General features: G+C 30.2%; 1 protein-coding gene across 2 annotated transcripts in view; it reads right to left on the bottom strand.

The window, feature by feature from the left end:
* Nucleotides 1-414: 414 nt before the first annotated feature.
* The window catches only part of LOC139510328 (serine/threonine-protein kinase 17B-like), a 30,166-nt gene continuing 7,450 nt past the window's right edge, over nucleotides 415-23,130 (bottom strand). For both annotated transcript variants that reach the window (XM_071296846.1, XM_071296847.1), the window contains exons 2-7: nucleotides 12,401-12,613; nucleotides 10,531-10,669; nucleotides 9,238-9,364; nucleotides 8,798-8,846; nucleotides 6,911-7,090; nucleotides 415-4,251 (exon numbers count right to left, since the gene is read on the bottom strand). In XM_071296846.1, coding sequence (XP_071152947.1) covers nucleotides 3,807-4,251; nucleotides 6,911-7,090; nucleotides 8,798-8,846; nucleotides 9,238-9,364; nucleotides 10,531-10,669; nucleotides 12,401-12,613 — 1,153 coding nt within the window. In that variant the 3' untranslated portion in view covers nucleotides 415-3,806. The remainder of the gene's footprint in view (nucleotides 4,252-6,910; nucleotides 7,091-8,797; nucleotides 8,847-9,237; nucleotides 9,365-10,530; nucleotides 10,670-12,400; nucleotides 12,614-23,130) is intronic.

The following is a 23,130-nucleotide window of genomic DNA, read 5'->3' on the forward strand; positions in this document are numbered from 1 at the left end:
CATTATGTGTAACAGTATTGTGCTATGATGTTTACAAAAAAACTCTTTTTATTTAATAATGAACCAAATAAGTATCAAGTTATGATGTCAAATGTACATTGTGAACTGGTTCCATCTGGTAATAAAGTAATGGAATGAGAATTTATTATCACACCTTTTGCCTCATATGATTGGATTGTTTTATAATAATTGATGTTCAGCCTCTCAAAACAATTGTCTGTGTCACTTTGTGTAAATTTTTTGGGGTGTAAAACACATGTTTTATAAATGCACAGACTTAACAGAAACAGTGTAAAAGTTAATGAAAAAAAAAAATGTCAAGATGGCTTACACACACTATCATTTTTTTTATGTACAAGCTGTTAACTATAAGTAGTAACTATATATATTTCAATATAAAAGCAAACTAATATATTCTAAATTATTTCTTTTAATAAAATTGATGTTAATATGTTTATAGTCTATACAAACTATAATTTTTTTTACAACTAAACTTCTATTACAAAAAAACAAATTTTTCTATTTACACTAATTTTGTAGACATGCTTAACACATTTAATTAATTCTAACAATACAATACATGAACAAAGAGACTGGTATATTTAACCATAAATATAAACAGGAAAAATAGTTTAAGGGGAGGTTATAAAAAGAATTCAATGCAAATATTTTCAAGGGTATAAAGAAGTAAAATGCCATGTAAATATTTGTTGAATGTTAATATAATGATAATCAAACATGTTGTTACCTTTAACTAATGTCCTGTTATACCAGAGTCTGGAATGAGCCCATATAAACAAAATCTAATGGTCTGAGTATACTATTTTATTCTCCAAATTGAAAACAAAATAAAACATGACATTATATAAGTAATAATTTATACTATTACATATACTAATATAAAATTGGAATTGTTCTTTTGGGGGAATATGGTCCAAAAAGTTACTAGAAAAACACAAAAAAAAATGATAGCATATTAACATGCAACTGGCATTATACTGTTGCTGGTGTTAGTATATACTTATTTTTAATTGCAGAACTCCATAATTAGTAAAGTTGATTCTTATCTTTATTTTTGGAATCATGAATTAAGATGTGGGTATTTTGAAAACTGCAATTATGTTGTAAGAAAAATATATCAACATGATAAATTCCATAATCATTTCACAACATCAAAAAAAAAAATAACACATATATAGAAAAGAAAAAAACAACATTTTGGTCAAAAAATTATCTAAAAATATTGGTCATGAAATACTGATAATGATTAAATGTATGCATAATGCTGATGTATCAAAAAATGTGTACCAAAACCATACATGTAAAACTTCATGTATATGCAGCACCAAATAAATTTTAATCACTATGTTCCCACAAATTGTGTAGTCGATTCTACATTTTTGTACTGTTAACTGACAGTTCTTGGTTGTAACATTGACATTTTATGTTAAATCAGCCCATACTAACTAATTCAAATGTAGTTTAAAATTTTTGAATCTTCAATCTTTATCCAAAAATTATTTAAACATCAATACTAGAATTTTTTAATTTTTTTACTTAAATAACCTTCGAGTCATTTACCATAAATACATGATCAGCACTGATTTTAAGAACATGGCCTATATAAACCTTTAACATAAATTTCATAAAGATTGTTCAAAAAATGAAGTTGTGATAGTGTTTACAAGAACTAACAGACGCACAGATAAATGGACATTCTATTCTACCTTATGTATTGCATAGGCGAGAAAAAGCTTTCATTGAAGGCTGCTTTTTGTCATTTTATTGAGAAAAGACTAAATCAATGTATCTTTTATCATCATAATGATAATAAAAAAAACACTTGCCTGTCGGTTAACAGTAACAATAGCGTAAGTGTTTAATTTCAAATAAAGTTAGTATTGGTCCTGAAAAATTGTGCAATCTACTCATCAAGAAATGTTGCTGCAAATAGCTATGTGTGATTCAAACAGCCTTTTAAGCAGAGCTTTTAATCTTATGTATAATTGTATAAAAAAATAATTCATAAAATAACAATTTATGATTATACATGTATATGACAATTCTATAACATCTTTGTTTATAATTTCCAGATTATTTTCAACTTGATTTTCATATTTTCTACTCCAAAAATTTACTTTTTATTTAAATTCCTACAAGGTTTCCCATTAGCAACAGTTATTTACTTTTTCTTTCCATTTTCATACAACAGATTTGAAATTTCATGTAGATACAACAATGCAAGTTAAAACATGAATTGCTAGCTATATCTCATTAGAAATTTGATAATGATTTTGACATTATAATTTGACACTTTTAATGCCAAATATTATTTTCTCGAAACAACTTCATATCAATGTTAGTAAAGTCTTACTTTTTCACAGAAAGAAAATGACAGAAAACTTTGTCTTATTAAAATTTGGTGTGTTTCTGGTTTTGTTCAGTTGTATTTTGAATTTTTGTATGTTGAAGTACTGTTCTGATGTATCAATAAAAAGTCTTCTGCATTTAAGTGAATTTTTTTCTTTATGTATGAAGTTATATTTCTGACTTGGTCGATTTACAATTACATATATATTGTATCTTTTGGTCATTTACAGATATAAATGTATATTACTTCATAAAATAATACATGAACAGACATAAAACAAATTCAGTCCAACATTATTAAATATGTTTTTCTCTGAGAACACCAATTCATGCATGGTCTTTAATCATAAACTTTACCAATGATCAAGAATGGGGGAAAAAAACCTATCATTATTTAATTTAAGGTAACCATGGTCAGTATTAGATTCAGATGGCTCTTAACATTAGCTAGCAAGTTTAAAGACCTTAAATAAACTAAAATAAGACACAGTATTCTCTTAACACATATATGTAGGTATCTATTTATCAAATATGTTTGAATTTCTTTCTAGCACTTTTAAGTTTTTTCTACAACCCTTTCATAAAAAAACATTTAAGTTACAGTATTAATTTTAATACAAATAATGTATTTGAGAATTAGATATCAACCCTTTTATCTTTAGTACATCACACTACAACAACTGTTTGTAAATATGCCTTACAAAAAAACATATCATATGGCACTCCCCGTACTGTGTTTAAAATAATATAAAAAGCTTATAGCAACTGCAAATAGTATGAAAATATGAAGGAAGCAAGCTACAATATGTCCTATGACTGGTAGTACCATCTATTACAGGAGTATCTATTTATTATTTGCATTAATGTGCATAGAACAATACTAATAATATAATTACAGTTTTGTTATTTTAAAAATGTTATACTATTCTTTACTCTTAGATAGAAGTAATATTGTTTTGGATATTCGTCCACATAAATGATGCCTGGATAACTAAGTATCTTCATAAATTCATTAAATTAATGCAAAAGTTAAAAAGATAAATCTATTTTTGTCTTGGTATTACATGGAATTTCATATTTTTTGTATCTGATCTTTGTAACTATGAGACAGAATTTTGTTTGCAGATTGGTCAAATATTGTTATTTATTTTATATGTGTTACACCTGAAACATTAAGTTTATTTTTTCAAGAACCTAGCATCTTCTCAATTTTTCAAATCTTCAAAAACATGATTAGTAACTATAGTTCAAATGCAAATATTTATCTGCATCTAGTTTTGTGAGATAATAAAGTAATTTCCTTTCATTGAAAATTACATTGAAGTAGAACACTAAAAATAATTTTAAAATTAGGAATACATTATATTAAATATGATATGTTTCACAGATATGTGGTAAGTCTTTGGGTTAGTTTTAGGGTCTATAATTGTCAATAATTAAACTACAGCTTGCGTAGATAAATTACTGTTGACATCATCCATCTTGTAACTGTCCTTCACGCATTCATTCTCAGAACATGTCATGTTTTCAGTACCTTTTGTCTTCTCACATTCATCAAGAATATTTGAATTAGAATTGCACTTTAATATTTTACTTGGGATGCTATCCTCACTATCAATGTTTTCTGGTTCTTCTAAAACTATATTTAAGTCTTTATGTTCACTTGGTAAACTGTCACTGGATTCTGAACAGTTTTGGACAATTTCAACAGGTATTTCTTTTTCAGCAATAACATCAGACTTTTCCTCTTGTTCATCACAACTTTCAATCATGTTTTCTTCACTGTTTTTACGAGTTTCACTATCACTTAGCAATGTTTCAGGGGAGATAACTCCACTAATCCAAGGATGCTCTAAACACTGTATGGTATTCATTCTTTTTCTAAAAATAGTAAATATATGTTGTCAAAAAATTCCAGTTAGTAACTTACATAAAAATTTGAAGCGCAGGATAATATTCAGAACAGTTGATGTGTCATTCATTTAATTTGTCAAGACAGTCTTTCTATAATATATATCAGCATTTAACCTTTTCATTAATGTAGAGAGTCTTATAACAACAACACTTTAGGGACTGCTGCAGAAAATTTATTGATCGACATGTTTCGGTGCCTAGGGCACCGTCATCAGGATAAAAACAATACATAAAATCATGTTGAAGTACAAAATCGGGTTGTTAAAATTTAAACGTCACAATGTTACAATGGTAAGTAACGTTATTAATAGCAACGTACTGAAAGTGAAAGTGAAAGTTCATTGTAAGTATGTAAATAAACTATAAAAAGAAATTAAAATAGAATGTTTTTGTTGTGAAAATGTTTTAAAATTATTCTGCCAACATGTGTGTGTCCTCTTGCATCGTGTATTATTCTTTCCACGATGCAAGAGGACACACACATGTTGGCAGAATAATTTTAAAACATTTTCACAACAAAAACATTCTATTTTAATTTCTTTTTATAGTTTATTTACATACTTACAATGAACTTTCACTTTCACTTTCAGTACGTTGCTATTAATAACGTTACTTACCATTGTAACATTGTGACGTTTAAATTTTAACAACCCGATTTTGTACTTCAACATGATTTTATGTATTGTTTTTATCCTGATGACGGTGCCCTAGGCACCGAAACATGTCGATCAATAAATTTTCTGCAGCAGTCCCTAAAGTGTTGTTGTTATAAGACTCTCTACATTTTATGTTTTTTTTTATCATAACGACCCTGCATACCCGGCGAGGTATCCACTTTATGGACTCTACCGTACTACAGACTCACCAGGCGTTGGTTCACTTTCGTTTGTAATTGATTTTATTTTTTATCGTGAACCCCTGCATTCCGTAAGGAAACCGCCGTTGCAACCAGCGCTAATCATACTAGCCATTCGCACAGAATAAACAAAGTTATATTTTATTGAGGCACCCACAGGAACCTTCCGAAAATGCTGCCATCAACCACAAGAAAAGAAATAGATAATAATGGACCATCTTAACCCAAAACGAGCCTTAAGGAGGAAAAGAACAGTGATAGGAAATTATTTCTCTCTAACAGAATTCATTTGAAATTAAATGCACCCGATTTCGTATTCTTCAAATTCAATCTGATGCTCCCGAAAATATGTTAATCAAACATACAACCCTCGAGATACAACCACTTTTACGGATTACTGGCCATTCCCGATAGTTTGATGAACGAACACATAGTTTAAATTCAACATAGACTAGTGATATTTATACTTTGTCCTTTACTCTCGGCGACCGAAACATTTTACAGCATTCCTGACGCGATTGGAAGCAGTACCTCTGGCCAAGGGAAGCCGGTCGAAATGGTACGGAATTGCTGATAAAATGTCGTCTATTTTGGGGACGAAATTAAACAGAACATTCAGACCACACAACCTATAGTCTATACACAGCCTGACAACTTATTGTATTATTCTTTCCACGATGCAAGAGGACACACACATGTTGGCAGAATAATTTTAAAACATTTTCACAACAAAAACATTCTATTTTAATTTCTTTTTATAGTTTATTTACATACTTACAATGAACTTTCACTTTCACTTTCAGTACGTTGCTATTAATAACGTTACTTACCATTGTAACATTGTGACGTTTAAATTTTAACAACCCGATTTTGTACTTCAACATGATTTTATGTATTGTTTTTATCCTGATGACGGTGCCCTAGGCACCGAAACATGTCGATCAATAAATTTTCTGCAGCAGTCCCTAAAGTGTTGTTGTTATAAGACTCTCTACATTTTATGTTTTTTTTTATCATAACGACCCTGCATACCCGGCGAGGTATCCACTTTATGGACTCTACCGTACTACAGACTCACCAGGCGTTGGTTCACTTTCGTTTGTAATTGTTTTCATTAATGTGTACATGTATTACAGGTCACTCTCTTATCTTATTATTAAGGGAAGTAAGTTATTTTTAATTCCTCTTAGGGTGTACAGCAGAGTATCAGTGTTTCTCTTTTTAAGAAACATATTAAACCTATTTCAAATATTTTTAGTATGTATGCATTTTTAACCCCAAATATGTAGTTTGTAGAGAGGATGCATATTTTACACATATATTAATGATTTTTCTTTATCTTTTTATATTAATATTGACTTTTTCTTCATTATTGTTACTTGTTTAATGTTCAAGATATTTTTAATTTTATTGATTTATATCAATTAATGATTTTTCCTTCTTCAATGAATACATAAGTACTGTTGTGACATCCTGCATGAAATTAAAATGTAGTTTTTCTGATTTTGACACAATTTTCCACAAGGAGAACCACCATGTTTACACTTTCTTCCAGGTATTAAGCAAAGAAAGATAACTTGTATTCGCAATGTTTTTCAGCTGGAAATATAAAAGAGGTATTCCATTCACAGTAAACAGGGACTCATGGTCAGCTGTCTGAAGTGTGAATCCCAGTAAGCCAAGATTTGTTGGCAAAAGGATTAAGATTCTAGAGATTTATGATGACCACAAAAATAAACCTCAAATATATTTTCTATACAAACCACTTACTTTGGAGTTTTAATTAACAGTTTACATATAAAATCCTGAGATGCAGAGCTGAGATGAGAAAAGAGGTTTTCTGGGAATTCTAAATTAACTTGAGATATATTAAGGAAAGTCTTTTGTTGGTTGTCGTCAGCAAACGGTGAATGGGCTGTTAACATAACATAGGCTAAAACACCTAAACTCCTGAAAAATAATAAAGAAATGGATTAATGTATACAGGAGGCGTGCAGTTTTTAAGATTTTTTTATATGAAATACATAAAACATACCATAACCATTGACTTTTCCAATCATTTTTAGTACATGTATCATATTAATGTCTTGTACACAATCTTGTAGGTATGCAAATGTTCAATACATTCATGTGTACTTTTTATATTGCCGAATTATGTATAATTTACCTTAAGGGCAACTCTTCGTTTTTAGAACAATCTGCTTAATTTTGGTAGAAATGGAAAGTAGTTTAATTTGACATTCAGAACATTTTTACTAAAACATGTGATAACAAGATTATTTAAAATCATTTAATCTGCTGTATCTGCCCTATAATAATCTCCAGCTATGAAGCACCACTTGTGTTTGATATTAAAGCTTTTAGTATTGATTTTGTTAACAGTAAATTAAAAGCAAACTTAAATACTATTGTTATATACATATGCACATTTATGGATCAACAATCTGTTGATATCTATATTTTGGCATGGCACAAGCTCATGTTTTTTCTCTGACTGATTATGATCTCTTTACACTAAATCCATTGGATGTTGGATGTGTAATAATTTATAATTTCTTATCAGATGCATGATTTTTTATTATTATTTGGTATTGGCTATGAACTATCTGTCAGTAACTTGAGTACTGGTCCAGGTACACAGTTATCGTCCTTTGATTTTCGTTATCCACAAATATAGTCCCTAGTGTGGACAGTGTGTTACTTGCCAATTCTTTTTATACCCTTTCCAAATTTAATTTTTCATGTTTTATGCCTCAAAGAGCAAGTAGGGGGATGAAATTACATTAAAAAGTCAAGTAGTGATTTTGTCAAGCTAAAAAAGGTTAAAAATTAGCATTTCTGAAGCTGTCAAAAGATTTCAAGACCCCCTTAACATAAAATTGTCCATATTTTGAGTTAGAGCTGATGAAGTTTTCTATAATTTTGATATAATTTGTTCCAAAAGTAGTACAACACACTGTAAAAATTTCATTCAGAAAGCAAAAGAGGGATTTTTTTTTATTTTCAGTTATTGTCTAAAGAAAATGCACTACGAAGTAACTGTGGTCTCTGACCTACACTCGGATCTGTACTTAGTGTCTATTTGTTATTGGGAGTACAAGAACCCAGCCACATCCACTCTGTGTTTGTTAGATAAATTTCTATTTGTATCAATCTGATGAGTTAAGCATTTCTGAACTGATTTTTATAGTTCATTCTTATGTTGTACTGTTACATCACTGCCTCAGGTAAGGGGATGATTGGAATCCCGCTAACATGTGTAACTCAGCCACATTCTGTATATATGTGCCTGTCCAAATCAGGAGCCTGTAATTCAGTGATTGTCATTTGTTGCTGTACAACATATTTGTTTCTATTTAATTTTTTTGGGACTTAAATTATTAAGTTTTCTCATCTGAATTGTTTTACATTTTGTCATTCTGGGTCCTTTTATAACTGACTATGCGATATGGGCTTTGTTCATTGTTGAAGGTTGTAAGGGGTTAAAGTTGTTAATTTCTATGACTTTTGGTCCAATATGAAGAGTTGTCTCATTTGCAATCATACCACATCTAATTTTTTTTTATATTGAGTTGATGTAAAATACCACCATATATGAAATCAAATCAAATCAAAGAATATAGACCATTATGATATACTGTACTTCTCTTGACTTACCACATATCTGTATGGAGACCAAGAGGTTCATAATCTAGAACTTCAGGCGCTAAAATATATAGAGTGAATTTAATACATTGTCTTCAAGATTTATTGACATACATAATAAATAATAACAAAGCAGCTATTCTCAATATTATGTCTCAATATATGTTATCATTGTTTACTGTGTGATTTCAAATATTTTCATTTGTAGAAAAACTATTTTAAAAACAAAAAAAAGTAGAGTTGATATGCAGATGAAGAAGTGTTTAATACCTATTTTCATGTACAAATCTTTCTTCAAATTGAAGATTTTTTCAAATGCGATTAAAGGTGTTGTTGTATTAAAATCTCAAGACTTGTATTCAATGGTAGTACTGAAAGCTGAAAAATAGGCCAAAAGCTGGATGAATGACAGATAGTTTAATTTTCTTTGTCTATTATTTGATCATTCTTACCAACATAGTCAACTGTTCCTATAATATCCCTGATATCTTCTCCTGTGTTCACGAGACAAGCAAATCCCAAGTCACATAATTTTATATCACCCTTAGGAAAGGGATGCGTCAGTAATATATTCTGTGGCTGAAAAAAAACCAAAGCAAACATATAAGTACACATTTCATATGACTCTGCTCCTCATACATAAGTGTAAACAAACTTAACTTCTCTACCCTTTACACAGGTATATCTCATTCTTTATTCTGAAAGATTGAAATAATAGTTATCAACAAATATCTTAATGTGCCCAACAGTTCTCTTTCTGGGGTTTTTAAACAATAAACAATGACAATTATACAATATCATGTTGTGCACATGTTAACAATATCTATTGGATTCTTTGCTAGTAAAAAAAAAAATGTAATAGTTTGTAACTTGAAAATATAATTATTCTGATATTGTGTTTTTCCAATGATTTAATGTATCTGGTACTAGATTGTCCTGACATCTGAAAGCCTCTTTTTTTTTTAGGACTGTCTGGGGCCATATGAAATCAGAGGGCAGGCCATTTTGAAAATCTTAGACAAATTACAAACTAGAAATTGTAATAGATTCATTTTTAAGTACCCATTAAACTTCTTAAGATAAATCATAAATTGTTTGATTTTCATTTCATTCCAAGAATATGCAACTTTTCTTCTCCTATATAGAAGAACAAAGAAACCTTTGTCTCCCCCTCCCCCAAACTTTTGATTTGTTCTTTCACTATGAGCTACTTGTCATGTAACTGCATTATTTCATTCTGTGCAACAACAGACAATGACAGACACGGACCCACATGATAATTAAAGCTTATTTGGCCCTTTGGGCCAGGGGAGCTTAAATAAAAGATGTCAGATGTTTGAGCAATCTCAGACTAAGATGTTGTGTGCTTGACATCTCTTGAAGAAATAATTTAAAAACAGTTTAAAGGAATTTTTGATTAAGCAGTGAAGTGTGAGCTTTTGGGCCTTGATGCCGGTTTTGCAGTGAGTCTAAGATAAACAACAGCAACAAAAATGCTATTGCTAAGCTTCTAGTTTTGTCAAGAGCATGACGCCATTTTGTATCAGGAATTTATTTACAATATCATCTTTTAAAGAACATGTAAAAACCAAAGACATACAAAATCACTCAAACAAATTTCATCCAATTCAGCCTAATCTCCATATGGTTGGTAACAATAAATACTTTATGAATGTAAAACCAAGTTTGTACTAATTAAATTAATCATTTAAAATCTCTTTCAACCAAATGTATTTGACCAATACCTTAATATCTAAATGTACTATGTTTCTTTGATGAAGATAGTCAAGTCCTTCTAAGATCTGTTTCATAATCTTGACAACATCTCTTTCTTCAAACGATTCTTCTGTAACACATTCATGAAACAGTTCTCCGCCAGAGCAGCTGAAATAAGCATCAAACTTAATGAAGCATGAAATAAGACTAAGTCATGCATTTAATTAAATGTAAATATAATGAGGTATAATACAATAACTACCTACTTAAGGTAGATAGGGTGTCTTCCTCCATCTTGGATTTTGAAATACTAGAAAACAAGGTCTAGATCTTTGATGAAATGTGCAAATTTTTATAGTAGTAGGTAATTCATGTGTAAGAATTTTCATTATAATATAGAAAATGCCATGTTTGATCATATTTATGATTGTATTTTACAAAAATAAGAATTCTTTTGTTTGATTCATTTTTTTCCAACTTTGTCAAATAAGGGGAGGCAACTCAAATACAAGGGCAGATAATCCAGATAGTGTTACTTTTACAATAGAATGTGTTAGGAATTTACCCATTTTTACATGTAGCAAGAAAACGAGTCCGGTGACCCCATTTTTTCTTTTTCTTATCTGAAAGCATAATATTGAAGCTATCTTCTCATATTTTATCTCAAAATTCTATGGTGTGGTTTGCGTTTTATGGCGGAAAAATGGGTTTTCCATGCATAATCTATACAAAATCTTGACAATTTTGAACAACCTGTAGCGTGAAAATAAGTCCGGTGACCCATTCTTTTTATTAATGTTTTTAAACAAGCAGGATATGAACTACATTTTGGCAAATTATTAAAAGAGTCTATGGATTATAATTTAGACACCCCATCTACCTTAATGTCCATTTTAATTACAGCTGAAGTAAATAATTGGTTTAAGGAATTATGATAAAAGTGCTAAAAACATTCTTCCTTGTTTCTTATGTTTCATAAAGTTCAGAGGTCATATGGATCACCAAGTTAAAAGAAAGTTGCAAGATATTTATGTATATATATAGTTAGAGGAGGGGGTATAAAGCAATATTTAATGATCTTATTGTGTTGAATCCATAACCTTATAGAAAAAGTAAAATGAAGAATTTGCTTAGTTTATGATTATATTAACCATATTTATTCCTTACATGTCAGCAATGTATAAACATCCTTTATTTTATTTCATATAACTTCCATCTCAATTGTTTTCAATTATTCAAAATGTTTTGATGTCCATGTATTGATGTATATGACATTGCTAATGCTTTGATGTCGTTTTCATGTATATGACATTGCTAATTGTTTTAATCACCTTGTAATACAATTAAAGGTCAATGAATTTTATCCCTCTAAGATTTCTTTATAAATTCTTCAAAATTTTTTGTGTCAACGTATAAATTTGGTTGTACTGAATATTTTCCTGTATATTTACCATTTATAATCAAAATTCATATAAAAATAAGTCATGACAATAAAACTTTTCAATTTTATTTCCCTATCCCAGAAAAAACCTGTTTACTGCTTAACATGGTAATTTTAAATAATACATTGTATAACTGATTAAGATGACTCAGTGAAGAAATTTAATGCATAAAAGTTACAACAGCTGTGAATTCTTTTATGTTGTCTCATAAACTGTCACATGTGGTTTCCTTGATAAAATTGTAGTATACATGTACTTTATCAAAAGATAAATTCTTTCAACTTTGATCCACCCCTAGATAATAATTTCCTTATTTTTGGCCTTTGCAATCTGGTTTCAAATTCAATTGTATATCAAAGTAGTATATATGGTACATACAAAATATCTTTTTAATAATAACATTTTGAACTCCCATCCTGTTTTATGTAATTAATTACAACTTCCTTCCGACACTTACTATTCTGTAATTAAAATAAGTTCTGTCGATGTTTCAAACACCTCCAGTAACTGTACCAGTCTTGGATGTGATATGGCATTTTCTAACATCACAACTTCCCGTAGTATTTCCTCTCGACATGTTTTTCCACGTCGACGTTTCTTAATGTACTTTGCAGCAACTGTTTGTTTTGTTTCTATATGTACTAATTTTCTCACTACAGCAAATTTTCCTCTGAAAAAAAAGGGATTTTTTATTTCAAATTATTCAAACAAAATGCAGCATACAAAAATAACTTTTCCAGCTTCAAAAGAGCAAAACATAGAATTTCCATACAAAAATACAGTAGTGCACATGCTGAAATGTTCTCGCCTGTTTAATTACTGACCATCAATTTTATGTTTAAGTCTTAAGGATAAAGGTTTTACTACAAGTATCACATAAACTTAACATATTTTAAGGTCCTTAAAAATTAAGGTCAAGGTCAGATAAATCCTGCCACACAGACATGTACAAGTTACAATTATTCCATATACCAAGTATTAAATGGCAAGTATAGTTGCATGACCTTTTGCTTATGATATATGAAATACAGATCAAAGCACAGAAACTTAACATTGACATTGACGAATGAACCATGAAAATAAGGTCAAGGTAGGTTGATACTTGCCAGACTGAAATGTACCTCTTACAATAATTCCATACACCACATACAATTTACCTACTGCTTATACATGTTATAGCATCTGAGAAATGAATCTAATCAAATAACTTTAACCTTGATTACAGATTTATATGAGGTCAAGGTCAGGTGAACCCTGTCTAACAGACATGGGGATGTTACAAGATACCTATGTTCCAATGGACATGAAGATGATGCAAGATACCCATGTACCCAACCTAGTTGTTCTATTTCACTTAATAAGTGAGAAATTCAAATGACATCACTTTTTTTTTTCAAGCAGTCAGTTAACCGTGAAAATGAGGTCAAGGACAATGGACAATGGACATATGTCAGACAGAATCTTCGTAACATAAGGTATCTGCATACAAGGTATGAAGCATTGAGATCTTCTACCTTCCTAAATATAAAGTTTTATATAAATAGTTTATGCCTGCAGATGGTAATACATCACAGGCTAGATAAAAACTTCCTCTGTGTATACAATAATTTCATTCTTCATGACTGCAAGAACACAATTGCCATCTCAAATCATTTTTGACATGACAGAAGAAGTACATGTAATATGTTTTTATTAATATACTTCAAACTGAAATTTTTCCAGTACAATTTTTTGGAAGCTTTTAGTATTTCCCTCACTGGTAACTATAGTCATTATTGCTTAAATGCATATAGTTTACAAGTTTATGTAACTCCTTCCCCTCTATAGTACTAATTCTGCAAGATGTTATAAATGTGTGATTATTGTAACAGCCTTGTTTTATTCAGACCAATACATATATTTAATCACTTCACACTTCAACCAGCTCAACCTCACATCTCATCCCTTGTTACTTTCCTTTGCCTTCCATTCATTGATTAACTATGTAACATGCGTCAATTAAAGGAGTTTTCAGTCACTGTATTAAACAGTCTGACTCATAATTATATAATTGAAATGCAACCTCATGCAGGTATCTTCTTAAAAGGTTATAAGTTTTTATTACATGTTTACCTTTTTCTTACATTTAAAGCACACTGTATGAAATTCAAAGGCTTCGTTTCATTATATTAGTTTAATTTAAGATGAATTTTTTTTACAAGATAAGTACTGATGCATGTGACGTGCTAGTATTATTCAAAGAATAATACATGTATTATACATGTATTCTCCCAAAGAACTATCTTAAGATGTCCTATAATAAGATCAGTATAGAAATTAAGGAGGAAGATAATTGAATTCTATCTTTGCTTTAACCTTCCATCTATGTGTTCTGGTGTAGAATGTAATTACAAGGTATTCAATAAATGTCACTTCCTTATAAGTACAGACATCTGTATTTGGCAGTTTTATAGAAATCAATACATGCCGATAAAAATACACATGTACAGGAAGAGTTTGCATTCAAATACATTCCTGAGACTTTCAAGCAGATCTTTAAAAGAAGTGTCCTTGAACATCTAATATAGGTGTGCATCTCACAGGTAACAACAGTCAGGTTCCGTTTCAATAATATATTTTTTTATTTTTTTAAAGGATGTTATTGCATTTCACCCTTTTTTAAATCCATCCAAAAAGTAGAACTTGTTTTTGTTAATTTAACAAATGTGTGCATCTGTCATGTCTGTATAAGTTAAAGTTGAAAGACTTCTTTTAAGTATTCACAAAAAAAAATCTATATAACAACAGCAGGATACTGCCGAGTTGATTAAAATAAAACTTCAAGGTGGATGCTTTTTTTCAAACATGTAACTTGCATAATTATTCAGGTAAAGAAAGTTAAAATGTCAAAATCAATTATACCCTCTTAAAAACACTCATATAAAAGACACAAGGACAGTACCTATAGAATCATGACCTATGACCTTACCAATAGTCCTGTACTAAATGTAGTGGTCTTAATTACAACCTCATATTAATGCTGTTACATACATTTTACTTTGAACTGTGAGTTAACAGAAACACTACCGGTACATATCATATCCTTAGGGTCTTGTGGTTTCCACAGGTTCTATTTGACAAAAGGTCAGCAAAGTTTGATAAATATCTAAGGCTCATATAAATTTACTAGTTGTCAATCAAGAGAATTTTGTTACAAATTGTAAAATGAATTATAAGGTACAGATTCAACATAAAAGGATTGATTGATTGTTGTATTCATGAATACTGATATACAGGACAGAAACACAATACTAGTAAACATTAATGCATCTATACATCGAGGTATGTTCTGCAAAGAGTGGTCACCGAGATGAAGGGAGGAAATATTATCAGATACTTGTAAAAGAAGATATGTTACCTCAGGTACACAGAAAAAAACTAAATCCTATAAAAAAAATTATTCACCTAAAAAATACCTTGTAATCTCCATGGCTATTGAAATTATAAATGCATAAATATATATGAAAGATTAAGTAAAATTAATATAATATAATAATAAGGGAGAACAGAAACGAAAAAATTACACATTTTTTTTTGTTTATAAAGGGGTATAACTCATGAACAGTATAACTTATGCCACCAAATTTCAAACTTGATCTGTAATATGTGGTAATAAGCATTATTCATTAGTTTCATAACATTTGGTTGAAGCAAACTAAAGTTAGAAATCAAAAACAAAAATGATGCTATTTTTATGCTTATAAAGGGACAGTAAAAGTGACAATACCTAATTTAGAACTTGATCTATATTATGTGGTAATAAGCATTTTAAACAGGTTTCATAACATTTGGTTGAGGCAATTACTTAAGTTAGAGAAAGGAAACTTTTGGACGTAAATTGTACAATTCCAAAAGGAAGTAAAATTTAACATTTAACATAACAAGCTGCAACTAAAACTGAGTGTAATTATGAATGAAGTACAGGTGAACGATGAATCAGCAATGTGCATGACTGAGGGTGGAGACATATTAACATGACAAATTCTAAACAAGATCAGGGCATGAACTTTGTGTCACAACTTTTTACTTTTAAGTATGATTAAAGTCATCTAAAACAAAAACATCACAATAAATCTGAACTGAAACAGGTGTATTTACTTGTGCATTATAGATATATGTTAAAGATATGTTTTACATATGTTTTACATATGGTGACAACTGAGACACTATGGATTGTGTCATCTAAAACCAAAAAAGAAACAAATGAACATACAATGACAAAATATAAAATATATTATAACTCATCTGATTATTTTTCTTGAAACTTGATGAGAGGACCAAGAAGCTGTGATGGCTTGTTTTCATGCAGGGGGGAATTGGTTGATTACATAGGGAATTACTGAGGCATATGACTGGAGCAGGCCCCTTGTACGAAAATTTCTTGATCTGACACTGCATACATATTCCCCTTCTAAATATATTTGTACTTTTGATGCAAATAAAATTGTAATAACATCTTTTAAAGCAATTTTAAATATCCAAGAAAATTAAATGATTACAATGTAAATGCAAATTTTTTTTCTAGTTGAAAATCTTTAAGCTAGTACATTGTACATCAAAACACCATAAAAGATCTAATCTGTACCTCAAGGTCACATTAAAACTGGACAAATATCTTTATTTCCATATTCAGCCTATAAACAGCCTATTTAATGAAATTCTTTCTTCCATATGATACTTAAACTTTCAGAGAGTTCTTAATATGACATAAAACATTTTAATTATCACATAAACCTGCTCGTTTTAATTATCTAGATCATTATCCCTGGTCATTTAAATCACCCGTGATAAACCCTTGTGTGGCCTCTAGCATTCAATATACAAATTATGTTATTTTTATGAGCTATTTTCTATCTATCTTATACCATATAATAGTGCAATAATTTCGTTTGAAGATCATTTTAAGTAATTTAGACCAAGTACAATCAGTAACTTCCCTCTAATATATAGGTAATGGTGATCCCTATGTGCCAAAATAAATTACATACCAAGCTTCAACAACTATCAAATTACTAAATCTCCTGTATCATCATTTCTGAATTTCATTATGTAATTGTGTGCACTAAAAATTACAGATAATTGGTCTATTGCAGTATGAGGGAGGGAAGGAGGGGTCCTGATCCCGAAATCCCAGGCTTAAAAACACGAAATCTTGAGGTCCCGAACTTAAATAAATTCAAATCCTGACATCCCAAATTTCGAAAAAAGAATTCCCAGACCCCGAAATCCTGAGCTTAAAACACTTGACCCTGGAGTCCTGATAAAGGTCCTGTATATACCCCCTCCAGTATGATATGAGCCTAATACATGGTCTATTACTTCTCAACCTTTGTTCCTCACTCATGTATGGTCTATTGCAGTATGATATGAGCCTAATACATGGTCTATTACTTCTCAACCTTTGTTCCTCACTCATGTATGGTCTATTGCAGTATGATATGAGCATAATACATGGTCTATTACTTCTCAACCTTTGTTTCTCACTCATGTATGGTCTATTGCAGTATGATATGAGCCTAATACATGGTCTATTACTTCTCAACCTTTGTTCCTCACTCATGTATGTAAATATTGCTACATGTATTATGTATTATAACTAAACATTAAAGGAGAAGTTTAAAATGAATAAAGATTAAAAGAAAACCAGATGCTCCGCAGGGCGTAGCTTTATACGACCGCAGAGGTTGAACCCTGAACGGTTGGGGCAAGTATGGACACAACATTCAAGCTGGATTCAGCTCTAAATTTGGATTGTGATTAAATAGTTGACACAGCATAGGTTTCTGACACAGAATGAATGTGTTCTAATGAACTTAAAATTTTTGTTTTCTCTTAGAGCAATTCTCTATGCTGTTGAATATTAATCCTCTCAAAAAAATGTTTGAAGAAATTTTCTTTTTTATTTATGAAATTTCAAATGAGAAAAATTGAACCCAATTTTTTTAATCACATCCCCCTTTCCCTTATTCCAAAACTAATCTCAATTAAAATTTCTAATGGAGTTTGCAACAATAACTACTCATTTAAATACATCATAAAATATTAAGATGTAAAAAAACTGCTTGTTATCACTGAATGGTAAAGATTATTTTAATTTATCAGTTGGTAGTAAAAAGTGAATATACATTGTATATTGTATATAACAAAGATTTAAGTTGATTCTGGACAAAGAAAGATAACTCCAATTAAAAAAAAATCTTGCTATTGCACAATATTTTGCAATTAGATATTTCTTGCTTACTATTCTGGACAAAGAAAGATAACTCTAATTAAAAAAAAATTTGCTATTTCACAATATTGTGCAATTAGATATTTCTTGCCATTGCGCAATACTGTGCAATTGAAAAGACTTGCTATTGCACAATACTTAATATAATAATTTTAGATCCTGATTTGGACCAACTTGAAAACTGGGCCCATAATAAAAAATCTAATTACATTTTTGGATTCAGCATATCAAAGAACCCCAAGATTTCAATTTTTGTTAAAATCAGACTAAGTTTAATTTTGGACACTTTGGACCTTAATGTAGACCAATTTCAAAACGGGACCAAAAGTTAAGAATCTACAAAAACAGTCATGACAGTTAGATTCGGCATATCAAAGAACCCCAATTATTCAATTTTGATGAAATCAAACAAAGTTTAATTTTGGACCCTTTGGGCCCCTTATTCTGTTGGGACCAAAACTCCCAAAATCAATACCAACCTTCCTTTTATGGTCATAAACCTTGTGTTTAAATTTCATAGATTTCTATTTACTTATACTAACATTATGGTGCGAAAACCAAGAAAAATGCTTATTTGGGCCCTTTTTTGGCCCCTAATTCCTAAACTGTTGGGACCTAAACTCCCAAAATCAATACCATCCTTCCTTTTGTAGTCATTAACATTGTGTTTAAATTTCATTGATTTCTATTTACTTAAACTAAAGTTATTGTGCGAAAACCAAGAATAATGCTTATTTGGGCCCTTTTTTGGCCCCTAATTCCTAAACTGTTGAAACCAAAACTCCCAAAATCAATCCCAACCGTTCTTTTGTGGTCATAAACCTTGTGTCAAAATTTCATAGATTTCTATTAACTTAAACTAAAGTTAAAGTGCGAAAACCAAGAAAATGCTTATTTGGGCCCTTTTTGGCCCCTAATTCCTAAAATGTTGGGACCAAAACTCCCAAAATCAATAACAACCTTCCTTTTGTGGTCATAAACCTTGTGTTAAAATTTCATAGATTTCCATTCACTTTTACTTAAGTTAGAGTGCGAAAACTAAAAGTATTCGGACGACGGACGACGACGACGACGCAGACGCCAACGTGATAGCAATATACGACGAAAAAATTTTCAAATTTTGCGGTCGTATAAAAAGTTAAGTTTGAATATGAGTTGAATTTAATAGAAGATGTATGTGGGCTACATCTCAATGAGGCAGCAACCTCATGACAAAAATAACCAAAGGATTCTAGATGGTAAAATAGTCTTTGGCAATAGTCAGGTGTTTATATAATATATATTAGGCTCTTAATTGTCCCCAAGTAAATAAGTCCATTCTTTTCTCATCTTAACAACAAATAAGATGGTCTATTGTTTTGTCAATTCACCAAATAGTAAAAGCACAAAACTCAGCTAAGGAGTGTTAAACTAATGAAATGCATTATGCAAAAATTAAAGTTCGGTATATATTAAGCAACAGTATTAAAATTCTACACACCAATATTTAACCACTAGTTTTGGTGAAAACAATAATAATCGGATCTCCTGATTAAAGGTATTTGATTGTATAATACATGTTTATATACAATGAACTGTGAGGAAGTTTTCATCATTATGAATGAAAGAAGTTGGCACATATTATCAGGGTACACTGCACAACAAATCTTATTGATAATCCTCATCCCTGTTATAATATTTATGATCAGTTATTTGAGCTTATGTATGTAGCATGTGGTTCTTTGAAGTTATTTACACACTTACTTTGATTTTCTTAGATGATAGTATTTAACAATGTTAACAGGAGGTGATATCTGATAATCAAAAATCAACATCTCAGTAGCCATTCTTTTACCAGGTAACTTTCTGTATTTTCCCAATAATTCATCACAATACATGTGTTTTAATAAAAGACAATATAATAGAGGTGTATTTAAAGGCCCAGGGGTCCTGACCAACCCCCTCCCTATTGTAGAAAAAATTTGGTTGATTATGTAAGAAATCACTAAGGCATGACTGGAACAGGCCCCCAATTTCTGGATCCGCCATATGAATAGAATATCAAGTCTTTGCTACTGTAGTGTATTAGTAACGTAATGCCATGACATTTCTTCAAATTCAGGAATTTCCCATATTATTTTTAGTTCCATTATATTGAAGAACACCTACTTATATCACCCTATTAAAGAAGACAAACATAAAAGATTTACTGACTTTATTGGCCCTCCAATAAAACAACTTGTTTTATGACAAATTTAAGTCAAATTGTGCCAATATTTCTTTATTGTAATGTTTGATTAGGTTATAATATTGGCACATGTTTTATTTGTTAAACATCAAATCATGTTGAACATATAGATAGCACAATTACAGTCATTAAAGTTATAAACATGATAATAGTTTTAATCTTGTTACAACTCATCAAATGTGGGTGTTTAAAAATCATTTAATTTCAAGCATACATATAATATGTGATACTTTAGTGCTTGTACTACAGAGGGTCTCCAAGTGGGCTAGGTGGATAGAAGTCATTGGCAATCATACAACATCTCATTGTTTTTCATTTATATGCAATTCAGTTAAAATTCCAACCATGGGCAAACTAAGTTACCATCAAGAAACTGTTTGTACAAGATGGGACAGATGTATACTAGACCACCAACTATTTTAATATACCCTCAGTATTTTTCAGGAAAAAGAACCAGTACTAGTGAGCTATAACAGGAATAGAAGTATGGGTATATAATATTTCATAAATGCATAAACAATTATTTCATTTAGTAAACATAAAAAAATCACAAGACTTAATGCTCCTAGCTTGGTACAGGGACATCAGAAATATGACATGGTTACAAGGAATTGTATATTTAAATATACAATTCCTTGATGGTTAGTATAGCATGGTGGATCATTATATTCAAATCACAAACAAATGGCACAAAACACATTTATGCTAATATTTTGGCATGTGTTGTCTTTTTGTAACATGGAGGAAAGTCAAGTTAAATGTAGCTTATTCGCTTTTCTCTGGTTTTCAAAACCTTATTCATGAAGAAGCATATTATCTCTGATTATACCACATAGCAGTATACAATCTCCTGCAACTTGTATATCTGATTCCTATAAAAATAATGATAAGTAAAACAAACATGCACCTATTACCTCCGGAAGCTCATCAGGTAGCACCTGCCTCTAATCAATTAAACATGCAATAATATAAAGTTTAACTACTGTAAAGTGTAAGTGAATTATATTTTTTTAGTTTGAAGGGCTTTTCTGTATTTACATGTACCTTCATCAGGAATGCTCAACCTGAACATTTTTAAAAGCCAGGGATACAGAAATGATCAGAAATACACTGGAACTTTGAGAGCTATTATGACCAAAAGGGAAATCTAAAGTCTAGTTAACATCTTACGACTACGGTACAATATCAAACAAAGGTACAGTGTATCAAATCCTGCTGAAAATCCTTCCTGTACAAATTCTAAGAATTAATAAATGATTCAATATTATAATATTTCTGACTCTTAATGTATATCATTCTTTTTATGTCTGCAACCTATTTTTACTTTTATTTAAACCTCAAAGATCCAATATATAATTTGTTTTCTTTATAGCCAGAACTATGACAAAGAAAATATTCAGATAAGATATTAAAATCCCTCCTCACTTTACATAACTGTGTCTAGTCTTGAGTCAGTCAAGCTGATCACAAACTTGTTAAAAAACCTTCTTAGTAATCAGGGCCATTTGTCACCAGAGGCCTACCCACATCATCAATGAACAATTTGTATAACATTCACTTGATAATTTACCTCCTTTAAAAATGACTTGGTAGGGTTGTTTTGAATTAAATTTAGGAAATAGACCTAAAATCTTTTATAAAATAATAACTCATTTTAATTACTCCTTCAACTAATTTTTACTGCACTCTCAGCTTAAGCTTATAGGCCCTTTGAAATCAATCAAGCTTGATATTGGTGTTTTTGTGTACTTTGTGCACCAAAGAAAGTACATACATGTAAATAATGATAATTTAGAAAAAATATATATCCTTTTACAATGTAAACATAATGCACAAATTGTATTTGAAAGACATTATACAAATATATGCAAGTCTATATATATTATATAGGCAACAGGAACAAAACAATTTAATATTTGTATTATTGCTGTTAACCTTTTTAAACAAGTATTGAAATAGAGACATGGGCTTAATTACTTGATTTTTAAATTAAATAAAGCAGCAAATAAATTGAAGTGCATCTCTAATACATATTTTTGTCAATACATGTATAACAAAAATCAAGCTTTCTGTAATTTTAAACCAATACAGCAGTTTAATTATTTACTTATAAAATTATAAAAAAACAAGATATCTTTTCATTCAATAAGCAATATTGCAAGAGTGCCACTAATGGAGCAGGAACTCCTAATTCTTCTATTTCCTTCCATTTTTGAAGTTTCAAGTAGATTGGACTTCAGCTAAATCAAAAACTACCTTGACCAAAAACTTAGATCTGAAGCGGGACAGACAAACAAACTGACAAACAGACTGACAAACGAACAGACACACAGACAGAAAAACATAATGCCCCTCAAATTTTTTTATTTACATTGTTTCAGATATAATTTAGTACCCAAATACTCCAAAAATCCATTTCCCAACTCTTTCTTCTCCTTGAAATAAAAACTGCAGCTTAAAGACAGAAGCCCAAAGCAAATGATTACCAGTACCAAACTTTTAACTAGTTTTCTAAATAATAGAAAGGGCCCATGGTAACTGTGATATGTAACAATTATCAAGGTCATCTTGATATATAAATAATGTAAGCACTAACCAATTTCTTATCATAGTTTAACATTATATACATTGTATGATATAATCTACAAACAGTTTGGTCAGAAACTGAATGGCTATCGGATACATGCAACTC

This window comes from Mytilus edulis, chromosome 2, assembly GCF_963676685.1.
Source record: "Mytilus edulis chromosome 2, xbMytEdul2.2, whole genome shotgun sequence".
NCBI classification, from domain to species: Eukaryota; Metazoa; Mollusca; class Bivalvia; order Mytilida; family Mytilidae; genus Mytilus; species Mytilus edulis.